General features: G+C 39.9%; 1 protein-coding gene across 1 annotated transcript in view; it reads right to left on the bottom strand.

The window, feature by feature from the left end:
• The window catches only part of NAMPT (nicotinamide phosphoribosyltransferase), a 37,534-nt gene extending 26,867 nt beyond the window's left edge, over positions 1-10,667 (bottom strand). The window contains exons 1-2 of the mRNA XM_061197604.1: positions 10,471-10,667; positions 1,748-1,904 (exon numbers count right to left, since the gene is read on the bottom strand). Coding sequence (XP_061053587.1) covers positions 1,748-1,904; positions 10,471-10,527 — 214 coding nt within the window. The 5' untranslated portion in view covers positions 10,528-10,667. The remainder of the gene's footprint in view (positions 1-1,747; positions 1,905-10,470) is intronic.
• Between the last annotated feature and the right edge of the window lie 3,359 nt (positions 10,668-14,026).

The following is a 14,026-nucleotide window of genomic DNA, read 5'->3' as shown; positions in this document are numbered from 1 at the left end:
AAAGAAGAGATTATTACATGTATAGTATTTTTTAAAAAATCACAGTAATAAATTAACTTTTGGGAGATTTTTATAAAATCTCTATTAATTTATACAGTCTTCAGATTTGAGAGTAAGCTTTTGATAGGTGGCTTTCCAGGTGAATCTGCTCACTTTATTCATAAAGGATGTCTTTGGGGCTGATAATCCAATAATTTTTACAATGCCTAAGTTTTTGCCACCCAAATACACTTTTAGCTAACTTTATCTGTAAAATGAAGATAACAGTAGAGTACCTACTTTTAGAGTGGTTGTGAGGACGCAATGAGTTAAGACATCTGAATTAAAGCACTTAGAATAATGCTGGCCTATAACAAACAATATATTTTAGCTGTAATTAATAATAAATAACATTTTATAAAGTTTTTAAGCTGTAGAAAATTGAAGTGTGACATTAGTCTTTGGTAACTTTCTCTAAATAAGATCGCTAGTAAACTCATTTATAATATCTTGGGTAATCTTGTTGCAGTGAAGTACTTTGGATATCCAAGTAGATTTTCAATAGTATAACATATCTGAACTATCTGATCTTAAAATTGCCAAGGTTATAGAAAAACGTCATTATCTGCATAAAATTCAAGTTATTCTGTATTCAATTCTGAGATTACTTTTATTTGAAAAGGTTAGAAATGAAATTTTCCAAAATGTATAAAAACCTTGGGAGCTGTTTCCCCCCCCCCCCCCCAAATACCATTACAAAATAAGACTAGAAATGGACTTTCAAATAAGAAAGCACAGAAATTATTTCAGGGATTTTTTTCTTCTTTAAAATGCATTTGAGGGACTTCCCCAGTGGTCCAGTGGTTAAGACTCTGCCTTCCAATGCAGGACGCAAGGGTTCGATCCCTGGTCTGGGAACTAAGATCCCACATGCCGTGGGGTGCGGCCAAAAACCTAAAAAAAAATGCATTTGAGACTAAGTCCACCGTTACAGGTAGTTTTGAAAAACAGGCCTTTAAGGTAAAACTGACTAGCAAAACATATTCTAATTATAATTGCTACCACAATTCAAAATGAGTTCCCAGGTCAGTAACAAATCCTTTATTTTGAATTAATGACTAAAGTCTATTAACAAACCAGATTAGCCTCAGAAAATTATTCACTTTTCTAAATTTATTCCCAGTCTTACTAGTTTTGGAAAATCTTTGTCATATTTAGAACACCAAGCACATACATCAAATTATAAAATTTAATGCTTTCAAATTAACATATTTCTAAAAATTCCAAAAGAACCCCTAAAGTAGTTAGGGTAATTAAATAAATATCAAACTAGGGCTTCCCTGGTGGCACAGTGGTTAAGAACCCGCCTGCCAAGGCAGGGGACACGGGTTCAAGCCCTGGACCGGGAAGATCCCACATGCCACGGATCAATGAAGCCTGTGCGCCACAACTACTGAGCCTGCGCTCTAGAGCCCGCGAGCCACAACTACTGAAGCCAGCGCGCCTAGAGCCCGTGCTCCGCAACAAGAGAAGCCACCGCAATGAGAAGCCTGCGCACCGCAACGAAGAGTAGCCCCCGCTCGCCACAACCAGAGAAAGCCTGCGTGCAGCAATGAAGACCTGATGCAGCCAAAAATAAATTAAAAAAAAAAAAATCAAAATTAGACTATTCAAAAAGGTACTTAAAATAATAATACAACAATATCGGAGGAAAACTATGATGAGGTATATAAAAGCAGTGTTTTAAACATATTAGGAAAAACAATACCTTTTAAGTACTTATTAAGAATGTACTGCAAACCATAAAATACTGTTTCCTCATATTTCACCTTCCTTATTTTGGAGTTTTCTGTCTTCTTTTCACGGCATTCAAAGTAGGAATAAACTTTGCTTGTGTTGGGTGGGTACTGTTTATAGTGAGTAACCTATATGAAAGAGAAAATACCTGAATTAGAAAATACCAGAAGAATAGAATGTAAATTATGATAAAAAGAGCCTGAAATTATTTAAAACCAGAGAAACTATACTTATTTGCTGTTGATCAGCTTCTTCTCCTGGCTATAAGGAATAAAAAGTAAGTATCATGCTTATTAAGATACTTTTAATAGTTCAGTATCTTAAATTCAAAACCGCACGAGAGTATTAAATTTTATAAACAAACGGACTGAACTTAAGGAAGTACAAGGCCTCTAAGATGGACACTTGGAAAAAAAATGCCAAGAAAGATCTCATTTACTCTTGGGGAACAGCCTTCATTCGGGAAAGAGAAGCAGCTGCCTGGGGGACAAACACATGACATAAAAGAATGAACTGAAAGCAGAATTTGGTACTGTTACTATTTAAGTGTGGAACTCTTGACAAGTCAATAGTCAATGACTTCTCACGACTCTCCTTCATCTGTATAATGAGGTACTGAAAATGACCCCTTCTAGTCTTCATAATGACACTGTGAAAACCTGGATGAAAGCAATAGCAGCAGCAGTGGAAAAAATATCCTGTTCTGTAATCTTTCTTTTTCTCAAATTACCTCTGAATTGGGAAATAAATGCCTATCCAATGCAACATCAAATCCTTATGAATTTAAAGATATGAAGACGCATTATCACAACTTTCTTTTCCATGAATTTGGGTAAGAGCCACTGTTGAAAATTTTTCTGTTTTTGTTTTAAGAAAAAAAAAGCGAGTGTTCATTATAATGTGAACTTTATTACATTTTAATATGGTTACAACATTTTACCAATAAAAAATAACTGGAAGAATAGTGTGTGTTTTCCCATTTGAAAGAAGAGGAATAATAATGCCTTAAAGCTTAAGGATAGGGTGGTGAGTCAGGGTAATGGTGGAATAAATCTTTGCAGACCAAGTTTCATGGATGACCACTGTGAACATAAACCATTTTTTCTGTTTAGCTCTGATCTCAAGTTTAGGAAAACTACTGTGTTCCTTGTTTGCCTGCACAATCTCAATCCTAGTAAAACTTGGTTTTAACCTAAAGAAACTTTGTGGCTTTGCACAGAAATTCTAAAACGAATACAGAGAGAGAAAAAAAAGTCACAAGTGTTTAAAATATGTTTCCTTTCTAATAGAAGCAACTTGCAACTCTACAAAAATAGCACCCTGATGCAGCTTATAGGTAATCTTGCAGGTGAATCTTTATGTTAATATGTGGTTTGATTGCCTAAGTCAGGTAAGAGAGCTGGAACTTTCTGTTTTGCTCAGGTACACATATCTATATACTACAAGGTATACGGAGGCCTCATCAAAATCTACAAGTATATGTCAGTTTTTTTAAAGTCAGAACCCAGGGACTGATACCAGTGTAAATTTAAGATTTAAGAAGTAGCTAAGTGAAATAGCTAATACAGAATCCAGAGCAATTAAGTCCACTAGCCGATTCACTAAAATGCGAAAACATGTATATATATGAACGATACCATAATAATAAATGACTACTACTTTAACTACTTAAGAAACTGATTAGAAAAAGATATCACCACTTGAAAACGTACCCAAGATGTATATAAAAACGAAAATGTCCAGTTTATAATCTAAATAACTCCAATTCCCTTAGTGGGAATAAGCAGTGAGGTGGAAGAAAAGTCAACCACGATGAAGTAAAATTTGAAAAAAGTCAGATTCATAGCTGTGTCTCAACAGTTACGTGTGACCTTCTTTACAGTTCAGATACTTAATGGTGCATCTTTATAAATTTATTTTTCCTGTATCAGATTTAAAAGTATTAGAAGGCAAATGAATTATTTTCATGTTCTGAGTAGACCAAGCAGTCAAAAGCTGAATGGAAATTGTCCCTAAGCTATTTAACTCCATCTTGGTCTAAAAGTATATTAAAAATTTTCCATCATACAAATACAGTTCCTGTTCAGGACAATAATTAAATATGTTTATAATTTTAAAGCTTTACTTCAGTTGTATTCTTTAATTATGGTACTTAAAACCCTTGCATAAATATTCAGAATGCCTCCCTGAAAACAAATGTTATTAAAAATACAAAATTCTCTAGGCTTGATTAGAAATGAAGTATGACTTCTAAAATCTTCTTTGGAGAAACTTAAGAAAACTGTTTCAGAATTTAGCTAAAGAATCTAAGTCACGAAAGGCAAACTCTCTGGCAATTAACTATGAAACGTAATTTACTATTAACTACCTACTCACACCCAATATGTTTAAAGAGGAATAAAATAGTATTATTCAAATCTATTTATATTGGCATATACACATTGTTTTAATGCGAAAAAATTTTAAACAGAGCTTCTTAGTAAATATTTTCTAAGAATACAGCCAATAGATAATTCTAGTTCTGCTAGGTTTACTGTCCTCTTCATTTTACTTTCTGCTAAACTTATCACCCTGAGCCCCTTGGAACTTTCACCAGAAAATGAGATGATATAGCAGAAATACAAATCAATAAATTATTATTTTATAAATAGTTCATGCATTCACAAATATATACTCTGTACCAACTGTGTATCAGGCACTGTTTCAGATGCTGAGGATGGGGAAGTAAAATAGACTGACTAGTCCTTACTCTCATAGGGCTAGTGAGGGCTGAGAGATCATAAACAAAATAATTTCAGCTAGATGGATGCTATGAAAAATTAAAAGAAAATGATGGACCAGAAGGGGCCTGGGAGACTAAAGTGGAGGCCAAGAAGGCTTCTCTGAGATAGTAACATGTGAGCAAGATCTAAATGACGAGGAAATAGGAAATATCTTGACTTCAGGGACAGAAGAGAATGAAGACCACTGTGGTTGGTGCTTAGAGAATGGGGAGGAGGTACATGGTAAGGTCAGAGAGAGAGAGAGATGCAGGGACAAGATCATGTAAGGCTCACATGCTACCAAGGAGCTTGAATTTTACCTGAAGTGCAGTGGGAAGCCATTAGCATGCTTTAAGCTGGAGTGAATATGATCTGATTCACATTTGACAAGGATCAGCTTGGCAGAGATGGAGAATGGATTACGGGGTGACCAGAGTGGACACAGAGCATTAAGAGGCTATTGCCAAAGACTAGGTTAGGTGAGAGACCGGCTCAGTGTCTTTGGAGAAGTAGGCTGATAGATTAGATTTGGGAATAAAGAGGGGAAGGAATTAAGGATGTCTCCTAGATTTTTGGCTTGAGCAACTGAGTGAATAATGGTGCCATTTACTGAGATGGGGAAAGCCATGGAAGGACTGGGTAGGGAAATCAAGAGCTTAGTTTTAAATATGTTAAGTAAACACTAACAAAAAGTTTCATAATATGCAAAATTAAAGTGACCTGCCAAAAGGGAGCCCTTAAATCATGTTGTTTTTCAGCACTGCTTTGACTTACATCACTAGAGAAAACAGTTGTACAATAAATTTAAAATTACTTATAAGATGAAGAGAAAAAAACAAATTTCTCATAATATCCTCAGCAAACATTACCCTTAAAAATGTTTCCTCAAGTGGCATAGCCTTCCTGCTACTAACAGAGTACTGCCAGTACATAAATATATGTGTGGTAAAGAACAGAGGCACACAGAAAAATGTAGCTCTTCTAATAAAACTTAGCTTCACAGTTAGTTATGTGGTTGATTTACTTCATGAAAAAATAAGCTTCTAAAAACTGCAGTCCCAGATATCCCTGTATAACAGTTCAAGAGAGGTATGAGAAATATTTAAGTTGCATAGAATCTTTCTGTGAGAGCAAAGTATAATTTTCTCCTGAGTGTCTCTAGACTTCCCATAAGGGTGACGTGATAATATTTCCAAGAGCTTTCCTCCCACAATGGGATCACATGACCAAAGGCAACTACTACTAACCTCCTTTTACAGTTAATCACTAAGAAATAATCACAAGCCAACATTTTAACAACACCATGTGTATGGAAAAGCACGTGGAATAACGGACCCAAAGTCACAAACTAAGCTATGTTACCTATGTAATATCTAAGGGCACTCGTAAGAGGCACTTACATTGGCTGAGACTCTCTGCCTCTTCAAAGGTAATGTGCCAGAAACAGCAAAAATCATAACTGATTCTTTCCTCTTTTCAATATTATTCAAGATTTGTCAAGCCCTGGACTTCTGTTGCCCCAGAAAATAATTCATTGCTATTTGGCTTTTGAAGCAATAATAACTTCAAAATACAACTTAAGGATTTTTGGATTACATTATTTTGGTGAAGGGGATAAATTGTAAAACCAGCCATTATCATTATGCTGCCTCTTCCCTTAAATCAGGCAGAGTTCCTGGCAACTTGTACCTTTTTTTGCCACACCTTTAAGAGAGATTTCATAAACTGACAAAAAGGATACCAGTTTCTGGTATTTTTGTTTTGCAAGATACTCTACAATTATTACTGACCTAATCCAATCTTCCTATGAGGTATGTTCATGATTTACATACAGGATTTTATTTCTGTTGCCTGGGTTTTTCCTATAATTTAGAATATAAAACTTACTGGAAAAACTCTATCCTAAGAATGAACAGGTACTCTCTGACATACAAACTGCAGCAGGGCCACATGTCTCACAAGGCTTAGGCTGCCACTGTAACCATACTTAAGTGCCTGTTCAGAAGCGGTGAAAGAGAAGCAACTATGAAAAATAGACCAGCTCAGAGGAAGACACTGCGTAGCTAAAAGTCCAAGGCAGGACTAACTTGCCCATAAGATTCTCATCTATCCCCAAATCTTTTCCTCCAAAAAGCCCCAAATTAAGATTTGTTATTCCGCTACTAATGAGGAAGCAAGCTCTTTTTTAAAAAAAGCTAACTTGGGTGCTTAATCATCATACATGAATTATACAGCCTTTTATAACTTTTCTAAAATCAACTTTCACCCATCTTAGATTGTAAGGGACATCTTTCGTATTTTATAATATCTAGTAGGCCTCCAATATTTATTAAATTAATGCATGAAAATGTGCTGAGTTCTAGATAACCAGTTTTAAATGACCTTTTGAGAAGCAACCCACACCGGACAGCACATTTCATAACTAACGTGTGATGTGGTTTAAACTGTAAATTGCTTAGGGATTACTTTCTTGTGCTATACATTATTTTTTCCAACTAGGGCTCAATTGACAACATCATCCATTTTAATCTGCTAACAAGTAAAATGTTCAGAAATGTTAAAATGATTCTCTGCTGTAGTTTGTTACAAACATTATCTACATAGGAGGGGAAGGAAGAATGGAACAGAAATGAATCTTTTAATGATCCGGTTATTCAGAAACTGGTCAATGGCTATCCCAGAAATAAGTGAAAAAAATGACCTGTCTCTTTTATAAAAAAACATTCCAAATGCTTTTTAAGCACTGCAATGGCTAAGGCCAGCCCAAACACACCTTTCTCTAGCTGGCTTAGCACAATGTAAATATAACACAGTAGATAATTTTCCTTTAAATCATTTTGAAAACATAAATGGTTAACACTTCAGTGTCCTTTTCATTTGTAACAAGAACCCAGGATAAAAATAGAAGAAACAACCACATTCACCTATTTCCTTAGTTCACCAATATGTATAATAAAGTATGAGATTACAGAAATGAATATGCATCTTCAATGCCTCTCCTTTGGCCCAAATTGTCCCGATCCCTCTGGAAAGGATACAAGTGAAAACAAAATTCCCGCATGTTGTCATGCGCTTGGACACTATCCCATCTACTTGCAAAACACCTTTCTGTAGTGCCTAGACAGCCAATTATCCTTGCTTCAGTTCTAGAAAAAATAAATCAACAATATTCTGCTCTCTTCCACCAATACATCTAAAGCTGTTAGCTCCCTACTTTAACTGGCCAACAGTATGCAAGTACTGATAAGGATATGCATGTAACATTCTCATGTAATTTCCTAATAAAAGTGTAATTTCACCACATCTAGACTCAAGATTACCATTTCTGTCTCCTCTTCATCTAAGAAGATAAAAAGCCGAAAATGATAAACAGGCTATAAGGACCACTAAAAGTGTAAGGAAAATGAAACTTAAAAGACTAAATTGTGAGTGTGCAATACACTACTTATTTTACTGTACTGCTGTAAACCACTGGTATAAAACATATCCTGACTGAATCCTCTTGAGGGTTTTTTTGTGGGGGAGGGAGGGAAATGAAATATCTTACGAAGATGATAATCTTCTTAAAAGGTTTTATATTCGAAAGGGGATAACATACACCAGTCTGACTTGAAAATGGACAGGAATAAACTTAATAGATGCAAATTCTGATAGTGTAGTTAAGTATGCCTTGCTAGCAGATTAGAAAACTTTAAGGTAACCACTCTTACCTTTCACCCCAGGAAATTGATGTTAAAGCAATTTACATTCCTTATATATAATGGCTAGAGGAACTACAAACGAAAGAAGCTTACACACTGTTTTGTAATGTTTAAACCATTTTGAAAATATAAATGGTTAACACTTAAGTGTCCTTTTCATTGATAACAAGAACCCAGGATAAAAACAGAACGACCACATTTACCTCTTTCCTTAGTTCATCATTATGTATAATAAAGTATGAGATTACAGAAATGAATATCTATTTATTTAAATTTATTTATTGTATTTATTTATTTTGGGCTGTGTTGGGCCTTCGTTGCGGTGCGCGAGCTTCTTATTGCGGTGGCCTCTCTTGCTGCAGAGCACGGGCTCCAGGCGCACGGGCTTCAGCAGCTGTGGCTCGTGGGCTCTAGAGCGCAGGCTCAGTAGTCGTGGCCCACGGGATTAGTTGCTCCACTGCACGTGGGATCTTCCCGGACCAGGGCTGGAACCCATGTCCCCTGCATCGGCAGGAGGATTCTTAACCACTGTGCCACCAGGGAAGCCCTGAATATATACTTTAAACGTCTGTTTTGTTTTTAAAAGTTGGACCAATCAACCTCCGTTTACATTTCCCATTTTCAATAAAATAAGTTACTACATTAAAAAATTTGAAAATTATTTTAAAGATTTAGTTGAGGATAAAGTTCTAGAAAACTATGCATGAGACCATTCTAAAATCACTATTAAAAATACTCAAAACACTATAATTGAACTAAGAGACCACAGAGGAGCACAAGTAAAAATATCCTTGATAGCACTACGATATCCTCGCAATTGTGTAGATTTCCACTTTAAAATTCCATTTAAAAGACCACTTGTTAAAGAAACTTGGTTCTACTTTAAATAATAACCCACCTAAATTATCATAAGTAGAATCTTAAACCAGCTGGGAAGAAAAGTTCAACAGAGAACTTAAGTAAAATGGGATTCTCCAAAATACTTTATTGGAATATTTAAGAAAAAACAAAAAGCAACAAAAACCACAACAAAAACCAAAATCTGAAAATATTATGCTTTAATCACTATATTCCAAACTACCATGCTGCTCAAGTAAAAACGAAAATTTATTCTGCGAAAGTGGAGTTTCCAGTCTGACATGTCATCTTTTAGGTGTCCTGGCTAACAAAGCTTGTTAGCAAAGTATAATCCAGTTTATTTCATATAATTTGGAAACTAGGGGAAAGGATATTTGCCGGATTTCTCTTTAATCACTCTTCCCTTTACAAATGTGAGTTTCAAATAAAATTAACGGGTCAGCTATACATGCAAGCGTCCAATAGCTATAGTAAGAGAATGTTGTGTCGCTTCTCTCTCAACAAGTTCTCCAAGGTTAACTACAGTTCATTTAACACCTCGTGTTTCACTTTCCTTTTCACAGAAATCTTGTAGTGGTCCTAATGGAATAAGGGCAGATCGGCCTTTCCAACAAGAGATAAGGACCGTGAGTGATCACCAGGAGCAAAGGAGTTTGAAACGGAGCCCAGTGGAGTGGGACGGGGGAATCCAGCAGGGCTACCAGGGACAGATAAGTGTCCTCCGCACCCGGGCCACAGGCAGAGGAACGTGGCTGGCTGCTCTGGCACCCCTGCTAGGGCTTCGCCCACCCGTTCCTCGGGAAGGGGCGTACCTGCCGGCTAAGGGGTGAGCGCGCTCGACTCAGCTCCGCGGGGGAAACCCCACTTCTCAAACCCGGCTCAGTCTTTCCACCGTGGAACCCAAGGGGCCGTTACCTAACTGACCCGCTCCTCGGGCGAGCCCTCGCCCAGCCCGGCCCGGGGCCAAAAGGCCGCGCTCCTGCGGAAGACGTGAGCTCGGCCGGTGACGCCCCAGCCACCCCGGCCGCCGGCCCGCTGAGCCGAGCTGAGCCGCCCCGAGCCCCGGGCAGCGGGCGCGCGGCACCAGCTCGGGCCCGCCTCAGCCCCTCGCCGCGCCCCCCCCAACCACGCAACCCCAGGCCCCGCCTCCTGCCGTCTATCCCTCCATCCCTCCTCCATCCCTCCTCCATCCGCCTCCTCCCCACTGCGGCGCCAGCCTCACCTGCCCCTAGTCGCCGCCGCCGCCGCCGCGCCTTCCCTCGGGGCCGCCTCGCGCCACGACCCCAGCCCGGCCGCCCCTGCCCCGCAGCCTCGCGCTGGTCCCCGACGCGCCCTCTCTTCCTCCGTCACCTGCCCCCGCCCCGAGCTTCTACCTTGTACGAGTCGGTGGCCAGGAGGATGTTGAACTCGGCTTCTGCCGCAGCATTCATCTCGGGCCGGAGTGTAGGGGCCGCGCGCCGCGGGCTGCCCGGCGCGGCTGCGAGGAAGGAGAAAAATGGGCTTCACCGCGCTCCGTTGCTTAAGTCACCGCTCTGTCGGAGGGGGAGGGTGAGAGGAGGGGGAAACGGAGCGGGGAGGAGGGACCAGAGGAGGGCGGGCCTGGGAGCAGTGACGCGGCGGGGGAGGCGGTGCGCGCGCTCGCAGTCTAGGGACTCCGGCGGCCTCCTCACCCTGGCTCCGCGTCCCCGCCCCATCGCCCCGGCAGGGACGCGAGGGGCGGGGCGCGGCCGCGCGTGCGCAGCGCGCAGGGGGCGGGGCGGGTAGGACGTGAGGCACGCTCCCTTCTCAGAGTCACCCATCCCGGGAAGCCTGAGGCCGCGGGGCCGCCCCGGCCCGTGACCCGGCCGCCGGCTTGGCTTTCGTTTCCCTGCCCGGCGCGGTGGGGCGGGGCCGGGAGGGGGCGTTCCCAGCCTCGCCACCTCTGCGATTAGCCGGTTCGCCCGCCCCGCTGGCACCTTCCTATCCTACCCAGTCCTGGCCCGTTTTCTGAGTCCTCTTGAAGTCACGCCATCCGGCTAGGGACCAAGGAGCCTCCCTCTGCCCGTCTCCCCGTCCCCCTCGCGCAGTTACTCACCTTTGTCTCTGGCTCGGATTAAGAATCGAGCCTTTTGCCTCCATCCCTCGTGTCCCTCCTGGTCCTCCTAACCCTCGCTTTAAAATCTGAAGAGCTGCGGTGAGGAATAGGTCTGGGGGGCCCCTTTAATCTGACGCATCGACTCCGTTTTCCTCCGGCTCTATGGCTGAGCTCTTGATCCTTTGAGGATGTTTAGACTTTCCCCGAGAAAATAGCCTGCGCCCAAAGTCGGGGGTTGAATTCAATCCTCACAGATAATCAGAGGACAAGACCTAGTTGAATCTAATATTGCCGAGAAGTAAACGGCAACGAGCCAAGTCTTCGACAGGGTGCGAGACTGACTTTTGTCATCGTTGTAATCGCTCAATCTTGGGAAACGGGTTGGCAACCTGGAAATAAAAAAGCGAGTGAAACGACGTCGGATGACTTGAGCCAAATGCGGACCATCCATTTGCGCAGTTCTCATACGTGGTTGCATTTCTGCGTAAAACTAAGATTCCCTTTGTCCCCATGATCAATAGCTGCTGCTTTTTTTTTTTTTTTTTTTTTTTTTTAAGATTTAGGTTTTACAAGATACAAGTAGCTGGGAAAAAGCGATTTAATGAAAACCAGTACGGGAACTTTACAGATTGTCATTCAAATTAGTGAAAGTCTCACTTTATGGGGGTGGGGGGTCGGGGTGGAGGCTGTGAATTGAGAGTTTCATTGCGCGAAAACTGACACCGCTTCAATTAAAAGCAACTTCAGTCCAGACAATGTCACGGAGTCAGTACAGATTCCTGACAAATGCCTCCACCTATAGGTAGATGCAGTACAAGCAAAGATCACAGAAGTAGTGAGATATCCCTAGGCACTCACCAAGGTAGTGAAAAATGCTAATGCATTTAGAATTATTTTCAACAACAAGGTTTAAAACAAACGAGGCTTTTTTGGTTGACCTTACGTGTGTTTACTATGGAAAATTACTTTTAAAACTATTTAAATAATTAAAATATTAAAAATTTTATCAGGGGAGATTCTGTTATATTAGTTTAAGCAGTGCCATTCAAAGAAGAAAAATGATCCTTTTTGCTCCTCTTAATTTGGAGCTTTTTTCCCTTCATTCATTTAAAATTTCTATTACCTACTTTACTTAAATGACAAATGCTTTTTGCTTAGCTTCCTGGAATCCATGTATGTATATAACTGACCATTGTTCTATGCACCTTATGCAGGAAAAAAAAAAAAAAAAAAAAAGAATTCTGATTACAAAGAGGGCTTTGTTTATGGTAGCATTTTTTTTAAAAAAGCAAAATAAAATTTGAACTGCATTCTTTGAGCTGAATTTACAGTTTTAAGGTGAAAAGGCTTAATATCAGTGCAAGTAAAAATGTTAATATTACATTGGCATTGCTTGTTAAATGCAGAAACTCATAAAGCCTGCACCCATATTAGCAACTTAAACCCTCACAGCAGTCTCCAGAGAGGAAAAAGAAGTCATGTTACCAATAGAAAATCACCATTTGTCTAAGGTAGAATTAGGCACACTCTATATGTAACTACATTGTTAAGCGGGAACAATTTTGAGTTAGTCAGGATTTACAACTATGAAATTATCACCAAATACAAAGTCAAGGTTTCATTTTGAAATGGCCTCCCCTGAAGGACAATTTAACAGCTAGCATTTAGTATGTTTATCTAGTAGCATATAAAAGATCTGAGAAACTGTTTCTCATAGGTCCCCGCAACATGACAAATAATGACGAAAACAAAGACTCAAATGGGCCCCCCCTCACTTTGTTCAAAGTCCTGGATTAATCTGCCATTCCTACCAAACAGCCAGTCAAGCTTGGTGAATTGGGCATCCAGCTCCTTGTCTATCTTCCTCAGAGAGCTATGAAAGGCCTGTGACTCATACATTTGATCAAAGTGGGTTTTCCTGCACCAGCCTGTTTCCACACACCCTTCCAGACAGCCTTTGGTACACTTTTGTATTTCAAAGTTGCCTCGGATATTCTAATCAAACCTGAGTTCACCTCAGTAATAACACTGGAGAAGTAGGTGTGGGACTCACCCACCTGGAACTCCTGACAATGGTCCTATCCATTACCCTACATAACTTTCTCTAGCCTTACCAAGGAGCAAAAGCTGTCACGAAGACAAATGTAAAAGAGGAATTTTAAAATTAAACTTAAACCTTTTTCTTATTCAAACTTCCATGGCCCTTTGGGGACACCCCAGAGTTCTAACTTTGTAAGGAAAAGGTCTCATCTACAGAAAGACATGGGTCTTTGTGAATCTGATTATCAGCGCTGCCCAACCCTGACTCAGTTTGCTGGGTCCTCTACAATCACATAGAGACGCACAGAAAACTGCTGAGTCTTAGTCTAAAAGTATAGAAGTGATAGAGTAAATGTAACCCACATACAGGAAGAATTAGCACAAATACATGGATTGTTCATAGACCTTCCATTACAAAATGTTCTGGTACACTTTCTATGGTCTTGTGGTCTGATTGTGCTACACTCTCCTAACCAATTATTTTCCTGGGCAAAGTAAGGAGAATGTGTACATGTTATGATACTATGAGTGGGGATTTGGATGTCATAATTACTTATAAATTTTGCTGATGGCCACTTTTAGACTCAATGGCCACAATCAATGACTGAGAGAATGAGACTGTTAGGACTATAAAAGACTGTCGAGATATTTTCATGCAGCGTTCTCCTAAGAGAGTTTTTATCACTGATGGTAGTATGTGGTACATATCAGTGGTACACAGATATGCATTTTTATTTCAATCATTATGTATTTTTAATGAGTTTTAGAAAAATATAACTAGCACACAAAACTCAATTTTTTTCTTGGGAATCATT

The sequence above is a fragment of the Eubalaena glacialis genome, chromosome 8 (assembly GCF_028564815.1).
Source record: "Eubalaena glacialis isolate mEubGla1 chromosome 8, mEubGla1.1.hap2.+ XY, whole genome shotgun sequence".
Lineage (NCBI taxonomy): Eukaryota > Metazoa > Chordata > Mammalia > Artiodactyla > Balaenidae > Eubalaena > Eubalaena glacialis.
This window is presented reverse-complemented; position numbering and strand designations above follow the sequence as displayed.